Genomic DNA, 27,173 nt, shown 5'->3' on the forward strand with positions numbered 1-27,173 from the left:
CCGTTTCGAGGCCGCTGGTATGAGTGCACCACGGTGCTCGGTACCACGGGGGGGCGCCACTGAGCCGCCATCTTTCCCAGGATTAACGGGCTACGGCTGAAGTTCGTCCTCCAAGCGCTCGAGCATACCGCCGTGTTTTGTTCGCCGTGTGAGCCGCAGCGATGCGGCGACTTTTGCTCAATCTGCACAGCCGTAATTATTAAAAAGAGTCCGAGCCGTTCCCTCGCGCTCCCGAAAACCTAACTAGGCTGCGATGTACACAAAGCGCGCGCCTTCTGTTCAGTACGGCTCCCTGGAATGTACAGCATGGGGCGCGAGCGGTGAGAAAACAGGTATGATGCAGCGTGCCGAGCGCGCGTGTTAAAGCGGACGGCTAGGAGCGCGCTGTTCGGTCGCTAAGGGCTCTGCTGCTGACGTTCCTCTTTTCGGGAGTGTTGTACCTGGACACTTGTGCCATAGATGGTCGTATTTATTTATATTTACTTTGAAAATATGTTACACTTGGAAACTTTATAACAAGTATATTCTGTCAGTCGGTAAGTGAAATATTTTTAAGTATCGTGGATAATATTTTGTCTAAAGCAAAAATGTGTATACTTGTGCACAAAAATATAACATCTCATATATGCGAATTTCTTTAGTTCATATTGGGTTAGTTTTTATATTTTCACTTTGTGTGCTAGGTGATTGAGAGTGGTTGCACTAGCTTGCTTTGCATTTTCACACACCCAGCACTAAAGCATGCACACTCACCCTTACACACTGAACCTTATACACACACCCAGCACTAAAGCATGCACACTCACCCTTACACACTCACCCTTATACGCACACCCAGCACTAAAGCATGCACACTCACCCTTACACACACACACACACCCAGCACTAAAGCATGCACACTCACCCTTACACACTCACCCTTATACGCACACCCAGCACTAAAGCATGCACACTCACCCTTACACACACACACACACCCAGCACTAAAGCATGCACACTCACCCTTACACACTCACCCTTATACGCACACCCAGCACTAAAGCATGCACACTCACCCTTACACACACACACACACCCAGCACTAAAGCATGCACACTCACCCTTACACACTCACCCTTATACGCACACCCAGCACTAAAGCATGCACACTCACCCTTACACACACACACACACACACCCAGCACTAAAGCATGCACACTCACCCTTACACACTCACCCTTATACACACACCCAGCACTAAAGCATGCACACTCACCCTTACACACTCACCCTTATACACACACCCACACTAAAGCATGCACACTCACCCTTACACACACACCCAGCACTAAAGCATGCACACTCATCTTTACACACTGACCTTGCAATATTTGTTAGAAATATCACCGTTCTGTATTTTCTCCAAATCATTCAGTCCTAGATTTGGTTTCCTACACTCATGACTAAGTCTTAATTTAGATCAGAACATTACAGAGCAGAGCTTTGACTCTTCAAGCTTAATGGATGCCTTGAAAGAAAAGTGTGAGCTAAAGAAGCGTGTACTCTTCTAGAGGAAATGACGGTTTGACTTTGCAAGGAATTTTTTTTATACACACTATACTCCTCCGTAGCTCCCACGGGGACTCTGAGGTGTGGAGGTGATCTAATCCTCACCAGAGTGATCTCAGTTCATCACATTTATTTAGCACTTTTTCCAGCAGCTGTTGTCACAAAGCAGCTTTACTCACATATGTGTGAAAGCCCCCAGTGACCAGGCCCATGGTAACTTGGCAAAGAAGAACTCCCTAAGAGCCTTTAAGAAGAAACCTGAAGAGAAGCACCAGCTGCCCAGTCAGCCCAGAGTCTTCTCCATGTGTTGGGAGGGGAGAAACCAAGGCAACGGATAAGTTCAAGTTCAAGTTTTGTTTATTTGTCATGTACATAGTCATACACGGTATAACTCACAGTGAAATGGTTTGAGAGTGCTCTGTCCAAACTGAGGGGAAAAAACAGGGGTACATAAGGAAATATCTATCTATCTATCTATCTATCTATCTATCTATCTATCTATCTATCTATCTATCTATCTATCTATCTATCTATCTATCTATCTATCTATCTATCTATCTATCTATCTATCTATATTTATATATATATATATATATATATATATATATATATATATATATATAAAAGATATAACAATGTATGTACAATATATGTATAATGTGTATATATACACAATGTACAATGTATATATGGATATGTGGATATATGTGTATGTACACAATGTACAGTTCCAGCTTATAAATTTACATATTTACAGTGAAATGGTGGTGGTGGTCCCCAGAGTTTATCAGTTTCCCTGATTCAGGGCCCAAATGGCCTGTGGGAAGAAGCTCCTCTTCAGTGTCTCTGTCTTGGTCTTCAGGGAGCGAAAGCGCTTCCCTGACCTCAACAGAGAGAAGAGCCTATTGTTGGGATGGGTGGGGTCCTTCACAATGCTCCTGGCCTTGGTCTGGCACCGCTTGTAATAGATGGTCTGCAGGTCAGGAAGTTCCGTACGAGTGATGCGCTCAGCTGAACGCACCACCCTTTGGAGTGCTTGTCTGTCCTGCTTGGTGCTGTTCCCAAACCAGACTGTGATGTTCCCCGTGAGGATGCTCTCGATAGTGCAGGAGTAGAAGTTCTGCAGTACCTTGGAGGGCAGTCTGAAGTCTCTTAGGCATCTGAGGTGGTAAAGTCGCTGACGAGCCTTCTTTGCCAGGGAGTTGGTGTGGCGGGACCAGGACATGTCCTGCAAGATTTGAACTCCAAGGTACCTGAAACTATCTACTCTCTCCACCATGATTCCACTGATCCTCACAGGTTGGAAGTGCCGCTCCTGCTTCTTACTGCAATCCACGATCAGCTCCTTTGTCTTGCTGACGTTTAGGAGGAGATTATTTTCCTGGCACCAGTTTTCCAGGTGTTTAATCTCCTCAAGGTAGGCCCTCTCATTGTTGTCCGAGATCTGGCCCATGACAACGGTGTCGTCAGCAAACTTGACAATGATGGTGGAGCTGGAAGTGGCTGTGCAGTCGTAGGTGTACAGTGAGTAGAGCAGGGGGCTTAGGACACAACCCTGAGCAGCTCCAGTGCTGAGGGTGAGGGTGGATGAGACACAGTTGCCCAACCGTACTGATTGTGGTCTGTCTGTTAGGAAGTTGGAGATCCAGTTGCACAGAGATGTATGCAGTCCTAGATCCTCCAACTTAGTAGTGAGTAGGGAGGGGATGATAGTGTTAAATGCTGAACTGTAGTTGACAAACAGCATTTTAACATAATTACCCCTCCCTTTGTCCAGGTGGGTGGGAGGAGCCACAATAAGAGAAGGGGTTGGGGTGGGAGGAGCCTCAACAGCTGAGACGGTCGACTCTCGGCAACGACACGACGTGGGCTCCCTGGAACATCCGCACTCCTACACTCCCGGAAACAAAGCTGAGTGACAGCATCACAAAATCTGAGGTTAACACATCTCTCAGCTCACATCAACGCCCAGACTTACACTTCTAACCAAGATGAGAAGTATTTAAAAAAACGCCTCAACAAATAGGTTTTCAGCCTTAAATATCGAGACTGTGTCGGGTTCAGAACATTGACAGGAAAGATTATTCCATTATGGAATTTCCATAGCTTGGGAGGTTTATAGATAAATACTCTGCCCCTTGAGGTGGACTTATACTGGGTACTAATAAAGAGTCTGCACCTTTTGATCCAAGCAGACATGACAGATCATAATAGACGAAGAGATCGCTAAGCTACTGTGGGGCAAGCACGTTCAGTGCTCTGTAGTCATTAGAAGTATTTTATAATTAATACAACATTTACTGTGAGCCAATGCAGTGTAGCAATAATATGAGTAATAGTGATAATTCTAGTAAGTACTCTGCTTAGCATGCTGCAAGATAGATCAGAAGCTCAACACTACAAAGCATGTAAATAGGCTAGGTAAATGGGTAACAGGTGCGGGCACTAATATTCCAGGGATGAGGATTCTCTCCCCGGAGGATTCTGTGGAATGTAGTTTGTGGAGGTTCCAACGGGCTGCATGACACTGCATGAGTTGGTGTGAATAGAAGGCTACAGGATGTAATTTGCAGGGGTTATCTGAGTCCTGAGACAGAACGGCCCCCACCCTGGTCTCAGAGGCATCCACCTCCGAGGTATCCACAAAGGGCTTTGAAGGATCCGAGTGTTGTAGGTGTTGCAGGACCAGGGCTGAGGTAAAGGATTTCTTCAGTGCTGCGAAGGCCTCCTCGGCCTGTAAAGTCCATCTGAGGGTTTTTTAATGGTTCCTATTAAGAGGTTGGTCAGAGGGTCAGCAATAGTGCAGATAAATCACCTACGGGAAATGATCAAACCCCAGAAAGCGTTGAGGTTCCTTCACTGAATGAGGTTTGGGCCAGTTGTTGACTGTATCCACCTTGCAATCATCTATGGCGACCTCATTGGCCCCTATGATATAACCCAGGAATGTAGTTGTCTGTAGGTGGAACTCTGACTGAGCTCCCTTGAGGAACAGCTGATGTTCAAGGAGACGTTGGGGAAGAAGGCAGACATGTTTTACATGTGTAGTGTAGTCAGGCGAATAAATCAAGATATCATCTATGTAAGCTATAATGAATTTGCCGAGCATGTCCCTTAAGACATTATTCATGAATGTCAGGAACACAGAAGGTGTTATACTGGGGTCGAAAGGCATAACCCTATACTCACAGTGCCCTCTAGTGGTGATGAATACCATCTTCCACTCATCCCCTTCTCTAATTTGGATTAGGTTATATGCACTCTTTAAATTGAGTTTAGTAAACAGTTTGGCATCTGTAAGTTGTTCTAATGTGGCTGCGAAGGGTAGGGGATATGTGTACTTCTTAGATATCTGATTGAGCCCCCTATAATCTATGCAGGGCCAGAGCCTGTCATCCTTCTTCTTCTCAAAGAAGAATCCTGAAGCCACAGGAGAGGTGGATGAAGCCTTGGCTTAATGCTTCTTTGATGTAAGACTCCATAGGCTGCTCCTCTGCCTGAGTTGGTGGGTAAATACCTGCTTTAGGCATCGGTGCTCCCTCTATGAGATCGATAGCACAATCATATGGGTGGTGAGGTGGCAGGTGCATGGCTCTTTGCTTGCTGAACACTTCCCTCAGGTCCTTGTGTTCAGGTGGAATGTGGGTCTGTATTGAGCAGTACAGGCTTTCCACAGTTGTGGAGCGGATGACTATGGTGGGGTACTGCAAACGATGTCGGTGATGGAAGGGAGACCAGGTTAACAACTCCTTATTGGGTCAAGAGATGTGGAGAACATGTCTCTCTAACCACGGAAGGCCTAAAATGATGGAGAACTCTGAGGAATCTAAAACTAAGAAAGTGACGGTTTGTGATGGAGTGCGCTGGTCTGTAGTTTAATCGGGTTGGTTCTCTGGCATATAGAACCTCCTCCCATGGCATTTCCATCCAGGGCAGAAACTTTAAGAGGTTATCAGAGTGTTTCGAGTGGAATCTGTAGATCTTTGGCTAACGTAAGGTATGTGAAATTTCCCTCGGCTCTGGAGTCAATAAGAGCTGATCCAGACAAAGATCAGTGTTGAATAACCATAATCAGAAATGACTTGGTTGTCAAACTCCGTGTAGGGATGCTCAACCACATGTTGCTCTGACATTGCTGCCTTGTTTCTGCGTGGGACATCTTGGCATTCTCTGACCATGCATCCAGCTACTCCACAGTACATGCAACGCCCCTCTCGGCGTCATCTTTTTTTCTCTTGAGGGGTAAGACGTAAAGAGTCGCACTGGTTTAGCACTGTTGACTTCTTCACAGTGTATTGGATGGTGAAGCACATGGTGAGGCTTACGTCTCCTATCAATATTGCGTTCCCGTAGCATATTATCCAGTCGGAGAGAAGGAATTAAAAGACGGTCCAAGGAGAGCCCCGGGTCTTTGCAGGCTAATTCCGTGACATCTCCTCATTAAGACCATTATAGAATGTCACTATAAGTGATGGTTCTTCCACCCACTACTAGTGGCTCACAGGTGTACTCAGAAACAAGCTGTTTACCTTGATGTAATTTTACTAGCAATTCCCCACTGGTTCGACCGCTGTGCTGGTGATCAAAAACAGCCTTGACTTGGACAAGGAACTGATTGAGAGTCATTATGTGAACACTCTTCCATACCACAGTATCTTTTCACTTTACTTGTAAGATGAGAAATTAGGAACAGTATCTTGGCTTTATCAGAACTGGGGGTGGAGCTGACAAAAAATAGAGTTGCAGCAAAAATCCTTGACACTTATCAGGAGTTCCATCAAACATCTCAGGCATAGTCACTGGGAAATTACCAACAGAAACCCCGGGATGAGAGGGTACATCCAGTGTAGTTTGTCGGGATGAGGCGGAAGAACTCAAAGTCTGCAACTGTGTAGTAAGCTGAACCATTACAGACTGGTGTTCCTGTCACTGCTTGGTGAGAGAGTCTGTGATTAGGGTAAACCCCGCTAAGACGCTGCTGCATTATGAACCAACTAGAGTTTGTTTATGCACTTAGTGGTACAACCAGCATTACAGAAGCCTTACTAACTAACTAACCTAACTAATGTAGAAGTGATAAACACATGTACTAGCTTATCTGCATACTGTAATAATAGTATATTTCTAATCTTTGAAATGTTCCTGAGGTTATAAAAGTTTGTCCTAGAAATATAATTTACATAAGCTTCAAACAAGAGACTGGCATCAATAATTACACAAAGATCTTTAAGCATTAAACATGCTGTAATTGGGAAAGCATCAAGGTTTATAACATAATCAAGGAGCTACTGGCTGCCTATGGGTCTAATAAGAGCACTTCTGTTTGGTCAGATTTAAGGAAATGAAGGTTTTCCAGCATCCAGTGACTGAGGTCCTTTATGCTTTCCTCAACAATATTGATCTGATATTTGTGCTCTAGTTTGACTGAGTGTGTAATCAGTATAGTTGTGGAAAATAGCATAGTGATATATGAATAATTTTATCCAGAGCTAGCATATATATAGAAAAAAGCAGGGGCCCTAGATCAGACCCTTGTAGGACACCAAAACTAAGCTTGGTGTATATTGTAAAGTCACCATTTGTATTTCCCTTTGTGTCTCCTGCTGCTCTGTAAAAAGTGCCAACATCTGACCAGGCTGAGGGGCTAATATGGGGGACAGGAGGAGCCCTGAGCACCTGAGCAGAGAACAGCTTGGTTTACAGACATAGAAAGCTGCTCTCAGGTCTGTGCTTGAGGACAGATACTGCTTTTAGCACTTAGAAAAGATCATGTGACCAGAAAAAAAGGAGTTTTTTTTTTTCTTGTTTAAAAGTGAACCACAAGCTGCATACCACCATCCTGTCAGAGAGAGCAATGCAGTCTGTAACACAACAGGGTGCCTGAAATTAGAAACTGGTTGTAATTGAATGACTAATTGTTAGTGACATTTGGACAGTATGTGTGAGATATTTCCTGTGGGCCTGTGTATTCGTACCAGTTGAGTCTGTGGACTCTGTGTAAGCAGCATGTGCTGTGGTCCCATGTCCTTGAATTGTTCAGCTCACCAACCCACCAGGCACATAAAGACATAAAGACGTGTTTTCAGCTCTGCATGCTGAGTAGGACCGCAGGCTTCATGGGAAGATGGTGGTGGAGATGCAGTTTCTATCCGCATATTCACGACAGATGCCACTTCATCAGCTTCTCATTGGCAGTGCGGTGTGTGCGTCAGTGGCAGCAGGGTGGTGCTCATTGCCCACAGAGGCAGTAGCAGCCAGAGAGGCAGTGCTGGTGTCTGCGTTGGGAGTCACACGAGCGCTGCTAAATAGTGACACCTAGGAATTAATGTCCAGTCCTCTGATTTATAAGTAGAGGAGCTCACACTGAGTGAGAGGGGTGGAGGAGCTGGGATAGAGACATGTGGGGAGCTGTTTCATTTGTCACGGCCTGTATAACATGCCATAAATGTAATCAAGCATTTTGGCAGTCTGAATTTCCCTCTGCATGTGAGCTTTGTGGCTTGGCAGAGTGCATTGCTTGACTTTTCACTGCAGAAAACTGACCGTGCGCAGCAGTGTACCTAGGTTCCATGTACCACGATGCCAGCCACGCCCACTTCAATCAACAAACCCCGCACAGCCCTGGCCAGCTGCTTATGGACAGCAGTGCAGTAGAACAGAGCAAACGCTGGGATGAACTGGGTTTAGAAAAGCTGTTTAAAAAGATTTAGGCTCTGGACCCCATTTTGCAATTCCAACAAGGACACTTAAAGACAACTTGTCCATTTTGGGAGAGTCACGACCCCATCTAGACTGGGAGCCATGTGTGTGTGTGTGTGTGTGTGTGTGTGTACGACCCTGTCTAGGCTGGGAGGCGTAACAAAGGTTTGGAGTACAACAGCAGTAATAATGAATAATGAAATACAAATGAGACAAACAGGTTGTGGTCAAGTGTATTTACAAGTTTTGATGTTCAGATACAGAAATATTCAAGAATCTGGTGCAATAGCACAGGGGTGGCTCAGGCTAACATAACACACAAAGCCACACTAGAAACAAAAAGACAACCGACTAAGCTACAAAAAGAAACATACAATGACTACACCGACTATACTGATATAAACACATAAATCCACACCCAAACAAACTGGCAGCCACTCCCCACCACCCGTGTGTAACCATATCCAGGACATTATATACATGAGACATATAATAACCAGCAACCAAACCAATAAGGGACAAAGCGAACCAACCATATGTCAAGAGGAGAATCCAAAGTCATACACACAAATGCAAGCAATCACAATATCAAAAAGCAGACACAAGTGCCAGCAACAGCACTCTCTTCTCTGATGAGCCCAACACTGAGCTCTTCTGCTCTTCCTCTTCTGAGCTCACTGGAAATCCTGGTATGGACTGGGGGACACTGGAGAGTCAGAGGGAACACAGACACACACAGGTACACATAATACCCCCCTTAAGCAGCTCCCCAAAAGTTCCACATTAACAAATATATTAACAATTACAACCATTATGAAATGACAATTATAAAACGGCAAATAAAACTAAGCACGGCGCAGGGTGTCAGCAACCACATTCCCACATCCCTTTTTATGCAGCATGTTCAAGTTAAACCCTTGTGCAATGAGGGACCATCGCATAGGACCATCACTGGTTTGTGTTTGCCGTATGGCTAAGAAAGATCAAGGGATTATGCTCAGTATATACCATAACTGGCTGAGAACTGCCGCCAAAATAGACTTCAAAATGCAGCAGTGCTGACAAGAGAGCAAGTGCAGCATAATATAGATGTAGGCTCACACCCGCCGATCAAACACGATCCCCATCGAGTAAACATCCCTTCAGATTCTCTGTTTAGCATTAAATATTCCATGAATAGATGGGTCTTCAGTATGTGTTTGAAGACTGCAAGGGACTCTGCTGTCCGGACAGCAAGTGGGAGTTCCTTCCACCATCTTGGAGCCAGGAGAGAAAATCGTCTCGATGCTTGTCGTCCATGAGTCCTGAAGGACGGTATTTCAAGCCAAGCTGTACTTGAGGTTCGAAGTAGTCGAGGTACGGATCGGGCTTTGGCCATTGACCTCATGTAGGAAGGGGCTGGTCCATTTTTTGGCTTTGTAGGCAAGCATCAAGGTTTTAAATCTGATGTGTGCAGCTACAATGAAATGAGCGCAGTAGTGGAGTAACGTGTGAACTTTGGAAGATTGAAGACTAGTTGTGCTGCTGCATTCTGGACAAGTAGTAGAGGTTTGATGGCTCTTAGAGGAAGACCAGCAAGTAGCGAGTTGAAGTAGTCTAGCTTTGAGATCACAAGAGACTGCAGAAGCACCTGGGCAGCTTCCTGTGTAAGAAAGGGCTGAATTAATTGGAATAACATGTCTCCAATTAATCAGCAATCAGATGTGAATTTAAATTATTACTTTATTATTACTTGCTCAATAACTTGAATCTTAAAGTTTTTATTCATTATAATAATTCAGTTACTGGTGATTTTCACTTTACAGTATTTTATGTACCATCATGCCCATCTCCAGTTCTGTACTGATACAGTTCATAATGAATAAACCATAATGCATAGCGTGACGGCGGCAGGGAGGGAGTGAGTTGCGAGTGCAGATAAGGAGTGCCGTTATTCTCCACTCACATAGATCGACAGAGGACAGCGGTGAGCTGGCTAAAATCATAAAAGGAAAACAAGGAAAACAACCACGCAGGCGGTAATGACTGGAAGTATGAAGCTGCTGAGAGCAGGCTGTTAACTCGATGCGCAGGGTGAGCAATGCACAACGGTGGAGGAGAGTACCTGTTAGTAATCAGGGGATTTGGAGTGTGTTGTGTGTGTGTGTGTGTTTGCGTGTTTGCGCGCGTGTGTGTGTCTGTGGGCATTAACTGAGCTAACAACAACACCTTCATTAAGCCATAGCAAGTGTCCCTTAAAATGAGATGTTACCAAAATCAGTGGTATGATTGTGTGTTTGCAGAGGAGAGTGTGGTGTCCATGGCGGACTCCACCGTGACCGTGGATGACATCGAGGGCGAGTTGCTGAGGATTGAGCGGATCCGAGACATCCTGGTACGGAGGGAGTCAGAGCTCAGATACATGTGAGTGACTCCTGTAACTCAGATGGATCATCCCTTTCTATTACACCCAACATGCTCATTTAAAACATTTTAGGTATAAGTAAACTCAACTGCCGGCTTATCTAGAACCGAAATGAGCTGGAAGAATCTGGTTCTTGCTACCATCGTGACTTATCACTTCGACTTGGAGGGCTTCATGCACCGTGTGAGTGAGAGTGTGTGTGTGTGTTTGTGTGTGTGTGTGAGATCACTGGTCTCCCACTTTGTCTCTCACAGCTGTGTTCTCATAAAGCTTTCCTCACGCCCAGCGCCTGTGGCTGACACTTTGGCACCAGCAACGCTAATCCCATGATTAGCCAATTTGTTCCAGTTGCAGGCGGCGGATGCTGACTTAATAAGCAGTCAGGAGGGAGATACCGAGACAGGGTTAATGAACAGTCAGGGGGAGACCGTTTGGGCTTTATCTGTTAAACCAGCGCTGAGGCATATGGGGTGTTTTGTAAGTTTATGAGTCAGTTTATAAGTTTAGGTGAGGTAAAAGTCATATAATTACTGAAGCAGTCCTTAGTACCTCAGAGCAACATTTGTGAATCTGTATACTCAATTTAGGACTACACTAGGACTATTTTAGGACTACACTAGGACTGTACTGGGACTATTTTGGCCTACACTAGGACTATACTAAAACTATACTAGGACTACACTAGAACTATACTAGGACTACACTAGGACTATACTAAAACTATACTAGGAGTATACTAGGACTACACTAGAACTATACTAGGACTACACTAGGACTATACTAAAACTATACTAGGACTATACTAGGACTATACTAAAACTACACTAGGACTATACTAAAACTATACTAGGACTATACTAGGACTACACTAGGGCTGCACTAGGACTGTTTTAGGCCTACACTAGGACTATACTAAAACTATACTAGGACTATATCACGTGACATTTAAAAGGGGTTCGTTTTTTGCTTCCAGGATGGATGACATCCAGCTGTGTAAAGAGATCACAAGGCTCAAAAAGGAGCTTCAGACACTGATCTCTGTTCCAGGTAGCTACTGCGTGATCGTCGATTGGAAGCTCTGGTTCGTATTGTTCACTGTAGCTTTTAATAACGCTCTTGTGTGTAACAACTGTATGGTCAGATAAAGACAAAGCAAGCGAGGACAGACAGAGGGAGGAGGAGCTCCTGCAGGACATCCAGAAGCTGGTGGAGGCCCGAGACTACCTGGTGGATGACGTGGAGTTTGAGAGGCTCAGGTACTGTCCCCTGCACCTGCTGGGAGAAGGTGTGGAGTACAGTAGATGGAAGAGCCAACAGCATATGTGCTGTATTATTAGTCCAGCACTTGCGAGATGCTCCGAGCTGGAGGTTTGCTGAGTTAACCAGAAGTTAACTGAGTTAACTGCTGCCAGTAACAGGGGAGTAACCAGCAAGATTAAGCAGCTTGACAGACACAGTAGGGTGGTGGAGGAGACGAGCCATCGCATACCTTACTGATGGTATTTAAGCTTCTCTCATTCATGAAACCCGTCCTTACAGAGTGTGGTGAGTGTAAGATTGATCAGCATGTGCACGTTTGCGTTCATGTTGTTGTCGAAATAGAGATGAATAGATGAAATTCTCCCCCATTGCTGCTCTGTTCAGGCTTCTGTTTTGTAAGCATGATATGTCTTGAATTACTTGTCATATTGATGCAGGAATTGTGAATGTCTGCAGTGTGGGAGATGGTGTATCAGGTTGTAGACGAGTGGTCTGCACACATGTGTGCGCGCGCGCACACACACACACACACACACACACACACACAGACACATGCACACAAAGATACATGCAAACATATATACACATTCAGGAAAGATTTAGCATGGAAACATATTGTTGGCAAACACAATGTAATCCTTGTGATACCCACACACACATACAGTAACCAGACCTCCTCCCCACAATACATTGCCTAATGGTCACCATAGTAACCTCTCTGTTACAGAGAGAGAGAAGAGGACAAGGAGATGGCTGGTTTCCTTAAGTCCAGAAGTACTCTGATTCAAAGTAAGTTCCCATATTTCTTTTGACAGGGCAAATTCTTCCTATGTACACTGTAAGAGTCATTCTATGTCCTGAAATCATTCACAACTGTTCACATTAAAATACAGATTATCAGAGACAAAGACACGAAGGACTTATAACTGTTATATTAAGTGTTTTTAGAACATTTTAGAACTTTAACCTTTTATGTGGAGCACTGAAGATTTACATCTGTCTGGGCTTTTTAGACTGTACTTGTGTATATAGAGATTACTCAACCAGTCCAGAGTGGATTTGGAGTTTGCAGGTAGTTATTCATGCACCACTGTCCCAATGTCCCTCCTTTTTGCCCCTGTCCCATCCAGACGCTGCTCCGGGTAGACATCTGGGTGCCAGTGGTCAGAGGCAGTGGCCAAACTCCTCCCCCTTGGTGAGGAAGACGGGCCTGGCACTGCTGAAGGAGTGCTGTGGCTTCACCTGCGCCATTATGTAGAACTATGGAGGATCGCAGTGCTCCAAAGGGACTGCTGAGCCATCATCACCCACCCAGAGCATGCTGGGAACTGTTACAACTGTCTGAGAGAAAGCATTTGGAGTTTTGTGGTAGAGAATTGTGCTGCTGGTGTATGACCACTCTCCCAGTGCTTTTGGCTCTTGTTTGATTATATATGATGCCGTACATGGCACTTTCCCCCATTTCTGCTCCTTAATCCTGTTTCTTTTCCACGCTCTGTTTCTCCCTGAGAATAGAGAATCGGCTTCCCCTGGGTCCCACTGCTCACCATCTAGCTGGTTCGCTGTCATCTACCATCCTTTTTACCCATGAGGCATTGCGGCATTGTGTCTTTACGAAAGATCCCACCATCCATCATTGTTACCAAGTCCCAGGTCACTGTCCCACCCTCTGCCTCTCTCTCTTTCACACTTTCTCTTCCCCCATCTCTCTGTTTCTCTTATTCTCCTGTTCCAGATTTCTGCTACATGTCCCTGAGGTTTGAACCGCAGGGCAGCATGGAGACCCCCCTACTCTCCACTCCTCTGTTTGTTTCTGCTCTGTATTGTGTCCAGTCCCCCAGAGTGTCCTGCCAGCTCTGCTGAGCTGGGTATTCTTCCAGTCTGACTCTCTCTGTGCACCATGAACGCAGTGCTGTGGGCAAAGGTCCCTCTATAATATAAGGGATTCTTCGCCGTGGAGACCAGTCTCCATAGCAACTGAAATATAGACATTCCACGACATGAATTCTGTGTGATGGACCCTCTTCAGATACATGCAGTTCATCCAAAACTCATTACTGTGCAGCAGAGTGAGAATGTTGTAGTGTTGCGGCTACTATTGTGTCTTTTGGTTTTAGGTGTCTTGCTGTTGTTTGTTCTTGTTTTGTGCGTATCTTGTTGTGTCCTCTAACAGCAAGGACTACACCAAAGACTGCCCCTAATATTACCATTGTAGTTAAAATGGACCCTTACCTGGATGTGTTTCCTTAAGAACTTCTCTGGGTTTGACCTGGCTGAGTTTGGCTCTGTAGGTGTTCCAGCCCAGGTGTGAGGTACTGTGGAGTGGTCTTTTCTTTTTGCTAAGAGGGTATCTTCATGCCACCCCCCCCCCCCAGCTTGAGTTGGCATGTTGCTTCATATAACTGTCGTATTTTTAGGTTTCGCTGTATAATTTTACTATTCAAATGTAAGCTTTTAAATCCCAAAAGTTCTTACTTCTACTTGATGCTACTTGATGGGAATCATTGTGTGTTGTTCTGTTAGTGTGTTGTTCATGTGGGCCATTTTCTGCGCGATAGTTTCACAGAGCTAAAGAGATGCAGTTACATGCGCACGAGGCCCAGGGGAAGCCACCCTGATAGGCCTGGAGGTCAGACCAGGTAAGACTTAGTGCCACACTTCCTCCTCATTCACCTCGAGTCTGACCTTCAGAAACGTCATGGAGAGGGGGTAATTTATTTTTGTTATGCCTCATTGTATCACATGACTATTCAAAGGCGAGCTGTTAAAACCCAGTATTTTTTTTAGATTTGTTGTTGGTGGGGGTTGTTGTCTGTCGGTGTCGCTCGTGTGGGTATGTGGTGTGCAGCACACCTGCTGTGGCTTTATTGAGCGCTGAGCTCAAATAAAGCATCCTGATGCAGATGTTTTCATATGCTCTGTACAAAAGCTCTGATCTGCATTACTTTTGACCCCAGCACTGGTACAGAAGCCACCCAGTGGAGGTGGGTTATGCCTGGAGCACGTGAGATAATATATTGAATGAACGTTTTGATGAAAACGCTGAAAACACGTGCATGCATGCATTCCTCCATCTGCGCGTTTGCAGGAAACATTTACAGTAAATTCATGCGCTAGCGGACCTGGCCCACTAATGCATTGCAGCCTGGCCACAATAACCATGAGTGACACACTCATATTGTCATGCACGCAGCTCTAGCTACTGTTACCAAAAAAAAAAAAAAGAACTATGCGCAGTGAGCTTTCTGCCACGCTAAACTGCAGACTTCTGCCCCTGCTGCGAGGCTGCACTCTCTGCAGGTCTAAATTAGTCAGGCTGTTGAGCTGCTCCTTTTTAAAAAAAATCCTCCTCGCCTCAGATCTTTGCACGGTGAAGCCCATAACGTCTGCGGCCACAACACCGAGTGAATTCTACGCGAACCAAGCACACGCGCAGCAGCGGACGGTCCGGCTGCTCTTCTCGTGCGCGCTACACATTAGAATGCATATCCCATTGCACATCCCAGACTACGGAAAAGACCCAGTCAGCACAGGACAGTGGATAGAAGTGCAGGTTGTTATTTCCATAAAACACATCGAATATAAACAGACATTTTGAATATAATGTATAATATATAGTCTGACTGTCTTACGGATGCTGTGGTGTGTACGCTGTGTATGTTCTTTTTATTCTTATTGACACTTTATTTTTATTAATCTGTCATAAATCTTTCCCACCTGTATCAGTATTAACGTGCTGTCTGTGGGAGCAGAAAATCCTCCGCTATCAGAAATGGTTCATCAAAAAAGTGTGTGGTTCTTTATTTCACTCTGACTCTGGAACTAAATTGTCATTCTCTTCTATATATTAGGCTTGCAGTAACCAACCAACACATGCTTATGAGCAACTCATGCTATTTTTACGTGTACTGTTAGACTGGGGTTTGGATATGCAACGGGAGGCCAGAATTTAGAATTGGAGTGGCAGGTTGGGTTCGGATTCAGAGTTCAAGAATAGGAAGCAGTTTGGATTCAGAGAGCACTGCTGGGGGCTATACCTGTAGTGCGAGGCCAGGGTTTGGGTTCAGAACGGGAATCCAGAATTCAGATTCAGACTGGGAGGTGGGGGCTGGGGTTCAGACTGGGAGGTGGGGGCTGAGGTTCAGACTGGGAGGTGGGGGCTGGGGTTCAGACTGGGAGGTGGGGGCTGAGGTTCAGACTGGGAGGTGGGGGCTGAGGTTCAGACTGGGAGGTGGGGGCTGGGGTTCAGACTGGGAGGTGGGGGCTGGGGTTCAGACTGGGAGGTGGGGGCTGAGGTTCAGACTGGGAGGTGGGGGCTGGGGTTCAGACTGGGAGGTGGGGGCTGAGGTTCAGACTGGGAGGTGGGGGCTGAGGTTCAGACTGGGAGGTGGGGGCTGAGGTTCAGACTGGGAGGTGGGGGCTGGGGTTCAGACTGACAGGTGGGGGCTGAGGTTCAGACTGGGAGGTGGGGGCTGGGGTTCAGACTGACAGGTGGGGGCTGAGGTTCAGACTGGGAGGTGGGGGCTGGGGTTCAGACTGACAGGTGGGGGCTGAGGTTCAGACTGGGAGGTGGGGGCTGAGGTTCAGACTGGGAGCGGGTTGGTCCAGCAGCCTCTTGTCCTCCCTAAAAGCCGCTGCACTGCAGAGTTGATGACTCACTCTGAGCATCTTCACACCACTACAGACACCAGACTAGAAGCTTCTCTACACACCCTGTAACAAACGCTTCCGTGTTCAAATTCGCACACACATATGCAGGCTAAGTTTACTGAGTGAAGAGCATCTGAAATGCAACTGAAAGACGTCGGACAATCATCATCATCACCATTTCTTTAGACTTGGAGCACACTGAGGGTGACCCTCATTTACAATGTAGCTGAGATAGTACAGAAATCAGGGATATTAAAAAAACTATCAAATGTTAAAAGTAATAATCGTAATAGTAATTTAAAAACATCACTGGAGTGTAGCTCACTGGCCGTATATAAGCGTGCTTTCAGAGTGAGTGCATGGGTGTGAGCACACACACGTGCACACGGTGCCAGTCCCTTCAGTACAGGCATAGGAGGAGTTCACTATTCCCTTGGCCACAGCGTGTTGCATGAGCGTGTGATCAGCTCTGCGCCTCCCTCACGGGACAGTACAGCGGGAAGGTGTTCTGGATTCTGCTAATGACTCATGACCGTGGGTCTCGTGCCTTGTCAAGCACAAGCTCAGTGCATGTTCGCCCACACCAGCAAACTGACGGACCCTGTTTAGAAAAGCGATTCCATTTTTCCATTTATTCATTTTGACTGAACATTGAAACTCTCTCTCTCCCTTCCTCTCCAACACACACACACACACACACACACACACACACAGAGAAAACATCTTTTCAACCAACATACATACTTTCTTGCATTTCCTTTCTGTTCCCTAGCAACAGCTGTCATTGTGTGAGAGTTAATGTGAAGGCTGAAGTAATTACTTTCCAAGAGCTGTGTCTGAAAGAATAGTTATGTGGCTGAGTAAAGTCCCTGAATAAATGCTGTGATTACAGGTAATACTTAACATGTGTGAATGTACCACACAGCCAGCAGTCTTCTCTTATGTGACAGGGACTGGAGTTTGACACCATCCAATCTGGAGAACTCTTTATTTGAATTCTCAAGTATTTAATATGATTGGTTGGATTTGGCCTGCAGGATCCTGATCTCAGGTGGCGGGACGTAGACGAGGGCAACCTTATTACAGATCTTTCATTCCTGACAGTCGGAGGTGTGAAAGACAGGTGTAGGTTTTTCTGAACTATCAGAGCACAAAGGTCAGTGTTGGAGATGAGAGTGAACAGGGTGCTCTCCGTAGACCTGATGGTGTGGTTAACATCACTCTGAGACAAGGAGGATTTAACAACTCCTGCAACAGGCTGACCTACTGCCTGTCTGCTTGTTGTCCTTGCCACACACACACACACACACACACACACACACACACACACCAGCTCTTTCTTTATATACCTTCCGTCTCACTCACTGGGTTAAATAAAGAAGAATGTGAAGTCAACAGTTTTACAAGCCATTTTTTAAAATGTCACTCATGCAACTTTCCTTACCAGAGTAGCATAATGAAGGGGAGGTCTTTATATTTGGAATTCACCCACATTATGTTCTGTTTTATGCTTTTTAAGGAAACATTATGAATTATCTCACCTTTGTGCATTCAGGTACTTGGGTCAGTGGCATGTCCCCACCCCCGCTGATGACTCACCACCACATCGCAGCTGTACATAAGCTGAGAGACAAAGGCAGGGGTTCGTGGCCGTGCATAACAACGCATCTGCTATTCAAGTAATAGAAAACTGCTAAACCGCTAGACAAAGACATGTAACTTCCCAAAAATCATGGCAACCGTGATCAGAAGAGGAGCGAAGGTCAGATTACACCTGACAGACTGCTCACGTTTGCTCGCGGCTTGTTTGTGGTTTTGTACAGGTCATGGCAGACCTTTTGTACAAGGTCAACATTGCCGCCTGCTGGTCACAATACCCATGAGCACCACAAGAGCGACACAAGAAAATTACATAAATAAAATAAATGTTACGTATAAACATGATTACGTCCACACTTACAGATACACCAGTATTTTAAACCTACAGCAGATGAATTGGATTACACGCACTGAAATCCAGTTCATCTGCCGCAGTGTGTAATTAATGATGCTTGTTTTATTATTATTTTCATTTTTCGTAATTATGTTATTAAAGAAAAAGCGATCATACCCCATCAGGAAGAATTCCACCACAGGAATTTATGAATTCTTATGTGGTAAACGTAAACTACAAAACAAAGCAAAAAATAGATAGAATTAGTACTGCATCCGTGCAGTTTGTTGACTTATAGGGTATATTATTTATAAGGAGTCATTTCTTTAAGTTGGAGGGCATAAAGTTGTTAGGAGAGCACTTTTAAAAAGGCTGAGAACGGCGTGTTTGTGCGGCTGCACTAACTACTGAGTACGTGTTGGTTTTCTTTACCAGGCGACCTGCTATAACCTCCCATAACCACGCGAGGGCGGCAACTCCCCATTTACACCGGCGAATATTCTCATTTACTTACTACATGTAGAAACTTTATTTGAGACAAATTAAGAAATAATTATAAAGCACAAACAGTAAAAATGGAAACGTTTAATTATATGTATCTATGCGAAAACCTGGACTCTGTCATTGGCTAAAATATATGATACGAACGAAGCTCACAGAAGCCCGGGGCATTTGTCCTAAGGCTACCATTAAAGAGCGCCTCTTCTGCCACTTTATACGAAATGGTTTTCTAGCATTTTTATTTTACAGTGCGGTACTGGCAGTGTGTTCTCACCCGAAAATGCACAGCTTGATGGGCATATTGAGGTCCAGTAACAGGCTTGCAGTGCGTTTCCTTCAAACCGCAGGATAAACGCCAGGTACCGTTATGCGAGCAGTTTCAGACACGGGACAAGTTATTCCATCATCGGACTGAGTGAGAAAAGGAGGTTTAGACGAACAATCGAGAGGAGCTTACACAAAGCCACAGCCAGCCCCGGGTCAGAGAGTAGCCCAGTCCTAGGTCAGTAGGCGGCGTGGGTGTTACCGTTGGGCGTCCGAGGGGCGGGAACAGAAAGGTGGCGCGCTGCGGTCGGTTGAGACAACGGAGTATTGACCGACTTTCACAAGAACTGGATTCTTAAAACTGGACGCACTGGATAGTAATTTATTCACCTTTTCGTGTACGTGGGTATCGTCGCCATCTACCCTGTGTAAGTCATTACGTTTAAGGATGTTGGTTTTCTGCTGGGATGTGGATTAATTCGCCACTACTTTGGGTCATAGGGACGCTGAGGCGTTCACGCTAAAGGTCTTTAGCGGGTTAAATGTTCGCGGTATATATATATATATAATTTTTTTAATTTTTTTTTTGCGCAGTACGTTTTTAAGTATAAAAATATAGTATTTTGGTAATCCTAACACAAAGGAGAGCCGTCGTGTCTGGATAAGCTTGTCGCTAGTGCTGCTCTCGTCCGTATTTGTGGCAGTAACGGTCGCTAGATGATGAGGCGCGTGCGGCTCTGTTACTAGGCTGCTAAGATAGCTAGCTTGTCCGCTAACGGCATCGTCGAGTAATGCCGCATAACTCAAGTTAGACGTTTGTCGAGGTCAGCTTTTAACCCGACGTTGCTTTGTTGCTTATGTGAAGTGATATTTCTGATTTACTTTGAACGGTGAGGGATGGGGGGCGGGTAAAGGTGTCTTTTGTGGGTGAGAGAATGTAACATTGAAACGCTGTTAGCTAGGCTGGTCCTAGCCTGAGTCTTTGGTGAGACACTAGCTGTGAAGGCGCATTAACGCCGGAGATTGCAAACGACCGCGCCGACGGTCGAAACTGAAGGCTTGACTTTTTTTTTTTTTTTTTTTTCCAGCTTGAATTATTTTTAGTGCTCTGCATAAATTCCACCAAGTTTAGTTCACAGTTATAACCTAGTGCTGACTGACGGCCATTTGGCTCTTTTGGGTTCTGTATCCATCTTTTGAAAGGCCGCAGTAAATCATGAGGGCGCAAACATTTGCTTTGGGTATTTTTAACACAGCCCACAGTTCAAACTACGCTAAATTTGTAGTTACGTCTCTAATCTGTCACTGATATGAGCTATCACTGTTCTAAAACAACATAGTGGACATATAGCAAAATATACTGTTCTGTGTTCTGTTTTTGGTAAGTTGTCTTATGAAGTGCTTCCATGTGGCATTACAAATGATTTTTCTGGACCTGGAATGTTGAACTCTTCTTTTCAGTCAGTCATTGCAACCAGTGTAACCTATCTTGAATTTGTTTCTTCAAGGTTGCTTCCTTTTGCGCATTTTCTTTTGGGTGTGCTTTACGATTGTGGTGCATTAGCACTGACCCAGGTGTAGGTTAATTTCTCTGCGTTCACCTGCAGGTGGCTTGTCTGTAGTCCCCAATGCCGGAGATGGCACAGAGGAGTGGACAGGAGGACCCAGAGCGGTACCTGTTTGTGGACCGGGCCGTGGTCTACAATCCGGCCACGCAGGCCGACTGGACTGCCAAGAAGCTGGTGTGGGTTCCGTCGGAGAGGCACGGCTTCGAGGCGGCTAGCATCCGTGAGGAGAGGGGGGAGGAAGTGCTGGTTGAACTGGCTGAAAATGGAAAAAAGGCCCTGGTGAACAAGGACGACGTCCAGAAGATGAACCCTCCCAAGTTCAGCAAGGTGGAGGACATGGCTGAGCTCACCTGCCTGAACGAAGCCTCAGTACTGCACAACCTGAAGGACAGATACTACTCCGGCCTCATTTACGTGAGTCTGCCACGTTTCTTGCTTGTCTACTCCAGCTGTTGGGCATTACTGCATGGACACTTAACCTGATTTAGGATTCTCAGGCAAAATGAGAAAAAAAATCATTGTACTAACTGTATTCATGTGGATGAGCTGAAGATTTTTTTTATCAGTTTATAGTGATGCCCTCAAAACCAGTTATAGTGCATAGAGTTGTCTTGACCCATTTCATAGCATATGCACTCTAGGGGAGAGAGATGGGGGGACAGAAATGGGCACAGGCAGGCTAACTGCCACCCCCCAAACACTACCACAGTGAGCAAGAGGGCAGCAGTCATGAGGTCATTATGGAATCTCAATGAGGAGGGGCCCACTGCTTTTCCCAGTACACACACACACACACACACACACACACAGCCTCTCCAGTGCTGCATGAGAATCTCATTATCACTCTGGATATTCTCTCAGAATCTCAAGCATTGTGCTGTGGACTGAGAGGTCCTGTATTCCCATCTCTTAGTAATAAAGGTAATCCAACTTGTCACATTTGGGATTTGGTAAACTAGGTTTGAACTTAGTTGTCATGAACGTGCGTTGGTCAGGGTGTACAGGTGTCTCCCATGAGGTGACCTGTGCTGTGCTATTGGGCTGCTCTGGGCCCGGTGATATTAATGCTCCATGCCATATGGCTGCAACACTCCTGCCTCCTTCCTGTTGTAAAGCAATTAGCCTGAGAGGCCTTCGTGTGAAGAGGTAGCCAGACCTTGCTTTGCCAGCAAAGCGATGTTTAGTGTACAGTGTCCAGACTCACCTCGGTGAAAATGGCTGCATAGCAGGAGCTAATGCTAACCTCCCCTTAGTTGCATAATGCAGCACAAGCTCGTAGTCCTGCGCAAGTTCTCTACTTCGAGATGAATGTGGGAGCTCTTGAATGCTGTACTGCCCCAGACTAGCTGTGGAAGATTTAGGGGTGCGAGGAGACGTGTTGGCGAGGCCACTGCTTGTGCTGTGTGGGTAGGGAGGTGGCGGAGCTCCATGTGAGGCTGCCGTTCCATGCCTCCCACACCTGTGTACTGATGTAGGAGAGCGTGGACAGCAGTGCCTTGCTCCAACTCTGCCATGCTTTACCAGCCTCTCACTGGGAACAGCACGTTCCAGTGTTGACTCATTACCCAGGTGGAAATTTGGGAAAGGGTTTAAACTTGAGTTCCCGGGCTGTGGTGTGGAACGCTAGGCTCTTGACTCCTCTGCCCACATGCTTGGCATGCTTTTTGCACCTCTTCAGTTTTGGATCAAGAATGATGACAGCTGTATTTAATATTAAGGAAAAGCTTAAAACGAGCATGTTTCAATTTCAAGTTTAGTCATGAAGCTAACTTGTCTGCTGAAGCAATGCAATCTCTTCACCTTCTGTTATAACACATCAAATTGGAGATGAATTTGAGAGGAACGCAGTGTCATGGTGGTCCCTTTTCCCACAATTCTGTTGTGTACAGCACTGAACGTCCTGTGTTTCATTAGCTTTTGATTTTCCTTTTTTTAACATTAGCACAGACCTGGTGCTGTTTTGACAATGACCAGACCTGGCCTGTGTCTGTATGTCCAGCACCTCCTGTAGACATGTTTTTAGAAGATTCTTTCTCTTGCCCTTTGCGTGTCTGGGGTTGGGGGGGTGTTGCTTTCTAGCCAGTCTTCCTCAGGTCTGGGTTTACACTGTTTCGAAGTAAAAGGTTGAGTGGGTTATTTTGGCCTTAAAATTTTAGGTCATTTTTTCTGAACACAGGAGGTCTCCACTCATTCCACAAAGTCTTCTTTAATTTTATCTTCCTTTCTGTTTTTGTCTGTGTTGCATGTTATTATATATATAACGTGTGTGTGTGTGTGTGAGAGAGAGAGAATGCAGGCTACTACCGAAGGCCATGCAGATTTCACTCCTGGCCACCGAGCTCCTGAGTCATCGTCCTGTTGTTCCCATCAGATCTTCTGGCTGCTTAGCTTTGTCTAGCGTCTAGCATAGGGGGCGGTGTAAGACAGCACTAGCCATAGCCCCCCCCCAAACACACACTTTTATGAGCAGACAGGGATTGTCTCACTCCTGACAAGTGTGTATGCACCTCCTCCTATGGTCACATCCTCCTATAGTCACCTCCTCCTACTACCAGCTTTTATCACTCAACCCAGGATGGCAGTCGCCTCCATTCAAACTAGCGTTTTTCCATCACTAAAATATTTTACCAAAACTATATACATTTTAACGTTTGCAGCCAGTGTCTCTCAGAATAAATCCTGAGTGTGTGATGAACCCAGTGCAGGAAATTCCCAGTGCCATTCAGCTAAAGAATTTCCTGTTTGTGGAACAGGTACCTTCAGTGAATGACTGACTAGCACAAATTGTCATATATTTAGTATTTATCTTGTTCATTTTAATGGCTAGTCTCAGTCTATAATTATAAGTGGATAATAAAGCCCAAAAGTTGTTAAGTTAAAAAAACATTATTATTATTATTATTATTATTATTATTATTATATATGTGTGTGTATATATATGTATGTATGTGTGTGTGTGTGTGTGTGTGTGTGTGTGTGTGTGTGTATATATATATATATATATATATATATATATATATATATATATATATATATATATATATATATATACACACACAAAATAAAAATCTATTTATTTATTTTTACTATTTGAGTAATCATCTTTAAAACACACAGGGAGACAGATATGGGTTCTACAGGGCAACTAAACTCCTCACATTTGTCTTTTCTTTTCTAAAAATGTGCATGGAATTTTAATGTAGGAGCACAAGAGATCTGACCCAGGTAGTCTGCTGTTTTATAGGCCATTCATTAAGCATGAATTAAAACATGGAATAATCGGCTGCTGCTATTTTGACAGGGCACAATGACAACTGGCGTGCTCCCTGCACGGTGCAGTGCGCATGTCACGTAGCTAACTTATCTACATACCTGCTAAATAAAGGTTAAATGTGAGTAGCATTCATAGACTGTATGGACTGTACATCTCTGTTGACCCCAGTTGTGAAGTTTTGAAGCCACCAGAGTGGCTGGCATGGGAGCTTAATATACACTTAATATAGCTGATGTCAAGTTTGCTGCCTGTATGGTCATGTTTTACCGTCAGTATCGGCTGTCAACAAAGCCAGTCACTGTCACCTCATTGCCATTCCCCTTTAAGTATCATCAAATGACCTATGAAAAATCTTCATTGTGAAGAAAAATAATGGAAGATATTAACATGAGGGGAGCTTTATAGAATTGACAGAACACAATTGCCAAAAAATATTAGTATAATTTAAAATGAAAGTTTGTTGTCTGAGCTCTTCACTTGCATGAGAAAGGTTGGTAATGGTAAGCACTAGTGTCAATATTTAAATTATGAATCTCACTTTTTTTGTTGTTGTTTTTGTTTTGCAGACTTATTCTGGTCTCTTCTGTGTGGTGATAAATCCATACAAAAATCTTCCCATATACTCTGAGAACATCATCGAGATGTACAGGGGGAAGAAGAGGCATGAAATGCCACCCCATATCTATGCCATTTCTGAGTCTGCCTACAGATGCATGCTACAAGGTAAGACTACTGAGTATAAACCAACAACGCAGCAAGTCTGTGAATGATGGGCATATTCTGATTGCATAGCTTGGTGTTGCAACTGCAATCTTACAATGGTGTTGCTGTAATTATTGTGCTGTGAAAATAAAAAGTAGGCTAAATGCCAGCTTACTTGTTGCTTCCAGTCTCTGCTGTTGACTGGTTACTGGCACATGGCCGTGTGTTTCCATGAAGAAGGCACTCCATGCCTTAGTTTGTGTTCAGTGGGGTTTGGGAAATTTATTTGTGCGGAACCAGGTCCAGCACTTGCATTGTTTCTGCTGATAGCTGGAGATAACTGCAGTTCAGTTGTAGTCGAGTTCTCCACTCTGCTCATTATCGGAGTAAAAAGAATTGTGAAATGTTGCAGATGATTTTCCCCCTTCTTCGTCATGCATTAAGTAGTCAAGATCCCCTGAACTTACTCGCATTCTCAGTTGTTGTTTTGGCCATCCTTTTGCCTTATTTAGTTATGTTGGCTGTACTTCATGTTTCATTGGATGACGTAGGCACAAGAAATAGGACAGGCAGCATTTCCAATGGTATCTGTTATACTTTGGTTTGTTTTTCCACTCCTAGAGAGAAATTCATTTTGCTTGCCCCATCTGGAATGCAGGACCAGGAGAGAAGAAAGTGGGATGGGCTGTGTGTGTGTTCTCTGGTTTCTCTGTGGTGGGCTCTGGGTTTTTATAGCTCCAGCTGGGGGATTATGCATATCTGAATAAAGAAAGCAAAAATGATCCGCATCAGTGGCTCAGACACCTCAGCCAAGGAGCAGAGGTGGATCAGTGTTTGCTGTCCTGATGGGTTTCAGTATAAGAGGCTTGTAGGGGTGGGCTTTTTTTATTTTATTTTTTTTTTTAAATCAGTGGGCTATCATGCACCAATCTAAAGATGTAGGCTCAGCAGCAGTTTTAGAGATTATTAGAATTCATTATAGATTATTGTAATTAATTTTAGTATTCATTAAAACTAAATAAATAAACAAAGTATTATTTAGCTTCTGAGTTTGCTCAGTCACAGAGCAAGCCGGGGGGGCGGGGGCATTTAATGTTAACATTTAGCTCCACACTGTCCATCAGCATAAAAAAGGTTCATTCATCCTGCAGTAACCTAATTTGAATCAAATCCTATTAAAGTTTGGGATGATTGTTTCCTGGATCATTGCATTGAACCTTTTGAAATAATGAATTGTTAAATTCAAGTCATAATTGAATAATAGTGAGGCCATATATTACATTTGTACTTAAGGATTTTGGCAGGAGCTCTTATCTAGAGCTGCTTACATATATTACCAATATAACACTACTTATTACAGTAATCCTCCAGTTCAAGCCAGCTGAAATAGAATAGTCAAAATTAAATGTCGTGTGTAGTAGGACCGGTGCATTATCAAGAGGATTTCCATTGATCTTGTTAAATTTCTGGAAACGTAGTCAACCAATTTTGTCAGTCTAATGATATGACCCTAGTATGTATAACTATGCTGTGTGAAGTGTAGCCTGTTTTTATTCATAAAGCTTCCATTTCTAGGAGACTGAAAGTATTCAGATACAGTAACAGCTGGGTAAGAACCAAGCTGGCTGCCACAGCCAACTTGATTCTTCCCCAGCTGTTATTGTACCGTTATACCTGCTATAAGTGTGTGTTTGTGGTGGTTGCAGCTGGATTATGTCTCAATACGTTTTAGGACCAAAAATGTTCTTAATTGTCCAAGTCAGTCAGATGAATGCAAAAGATTGCTGTATTATAGGTTTGATTTGGGTCAAATTTAGAGCAGCATGTTTAAAAAGCTCTGTGATTCTTGTATAGCGTACCCAGTATAGATATCAATTCTTTTGAAATAAAATTGACAGTCTTTGTAGTTTTATTTAAATTCCCATTTAGTGGAGTATAGAATAAAAAAAAAAAAAAAAAAGAGAATTGTTAAAATACAAATAGCACAAGTGCTATTTTTATCACTGCTACCACCATTTAGGCAAAAGGTCATGGAGTCTGGTGAAAGAATCTTGTATTAATTAATAAAAATTAAGACAAATTATGATGACGTACTATTGCATTTTTTTTTCAGAGGGACTTACTGTTACATAAGTACTCTATAAATTGTTCTTGGTATAGTGGTGGCATTTGTCCAGAGCAGGCATTAAGCTCCCATGCCTGGGGGGTGAGATGGTGCTAGCATTTTACTCTGTGGTGTTGCCCACAAACCAAATTTGGCATCTTGATGTGAAATGATAAACCTTAAAACACCTTAGAATTCGGCTCATAGTGATTTGCTGCTGTAAGAATAGCTGATTGATTTGTTTTTCCTTTCCAATGTTTCTTTGT

The 27,173-nt window shown here is 44.4% G+C and overlaps 2 protein-coding genes and 1 long non-coding RNA gene across 9 annotated transcripts in view; 2 read left to right on the forward strand and 1 right to left on the reverse strand.

Moving 5' to 3' along the window:
• The first annotated feature begins 107 nt into the window (after nucleotides 1-107).
• Nucleotides 108-13,181, forward strand: pik3r6a (phosphoinositide-3-kinase, regulatory subunit 6a). Of its 5 annotated transcripts, XM_081710697.1 has the most exons (7): nucleotides 3,353-3,486; nucleotides 10,197-10,320; nucleotides 10,530-10,650; nucleotides 11,625-11,698; nucleotides 11,793-11,907; nucleotides 12,639-12,700; nucleotides 13,042-13,181. In XM_081710697.1, the coding sequence occupies exons 3-7, from the start codon at nucleotides 10,547-10,549 to the stop codon at nucleotides 13,167-13,169; spliced, it is 483 nt and encodes a 160-aa protein (XP_081566823.1). In that variant the 5' UTR covers nucleotides 3,353-3,486; nucleotides 10,197-10,320; nucleotides 10,530-10,546; the 3' UTR covers nucleotides 13,170-13,181. The 5 variants fall into 5 exon arrangements, with proteins under 5 accessions (XP_026877736.1, XP_081566824.1, XP_081566825.1 ...); XM_027021935.3 differs by lacking the exons at nucleotides 3,353-3,486; nucleotides 10,197-10,320 and adding an exon at nucleotides 108-332; XM_081710698.1 differs by lacking the exons at nucleotides 3,353-3,486; nucleotides 10,197-10,320 and adding an exon at nucleotides 116-536.
• On the reverse strand, nucleotides 8,425-19,499 carry LOC113584786 (uncharacterized). Its single transcript, XR_004775933.2, has 4 exons — nucleotides 19,270-19,499; nucleotides 18,672-18,728; nucleotides 18,103-18,184; nucleotides 8,425-9,889 (listed from the first exon to the last, which is right to left on the reverse strand). It is a non-coding gene; the product is annotated as an uncharacterized LOC113584786 (long non-coding RNA).
• Nucleotides 19,500-19,529: 30 nt separating this feature from the next.
• The window catches only part of myh10 (myosin, heavy chain 10, non-muscle), a 54,386-nt gene continuing 46,742 nt past the window's right edge, over nucleotides 19,530-27,173 (forward strand). Inside the window, exons 1-3 of one of the 3 annotated variants that reach the window (XM_081710691.1) lie at nucleotides 19,530-19,687; nucleotides 20,867-21,241; nucleotides 24,668-24,824. In XM_081710691.1, the coding sequence (XP_081566817.1) occupies nucleotides 20,888-21,241; nucleotides 24,668-24,824 (511 nt within the window). In that variant the 5' untranslated portion in view covers nucleotides 19,530-19,687; nucleotides 20,867-20,887. Of the gene's footprint in view, nucleotides 19,688-20,535; nucleotides 20,641-20,689; nucleotides 20,768-20,866; nucleotides 21,242-24,667; nucleotides 24,825-27,173 lie in introns of those variants that run through there. The other 2 variants (XM_081710692.1, XM_081710693.1) reach the window with 2 other exon arrangements.

This window comes from Electrophorus electricus, chromosome 3 (genome assembly GCF_041902795.1).
Source record: "Electrophorus electricus isolate QZ-2024a chromosome 3, ASM4190279v1, whole genome shotgun sequence".
NCBI lineage: Eukaryota > Metazoa > Chordata > Actinopteri > Gymnotiformes > Gymnotidae > Electrophorus > Electrophorus electricus.

Excerpts from the sequence above, each read along its gene's own strand:
- pik3r6a (XM_027021935.3), top strand. The coding sequence starts at position 254 with ATGTACACAAAGCGCGCGCCTTCTGTTCAGTACGGCTCCCTGGAATGT. Across the intron at positions 11,699-11,792 it reads GACACTGATCTCTGTTCCAG|ATAAAGACAAAGCAAGCGAG; the intron begins GTAGCTACTGCG and ends CTGTATGGTCAG. Across the intron at positions 12,701-13,041 it reads CAGAAGTACTCTGATTCAAA|ACGCTGCTCCGGGTAGACAT; the intron begins GTAAGTTCCCAT and ends TGTCCCATCCAG.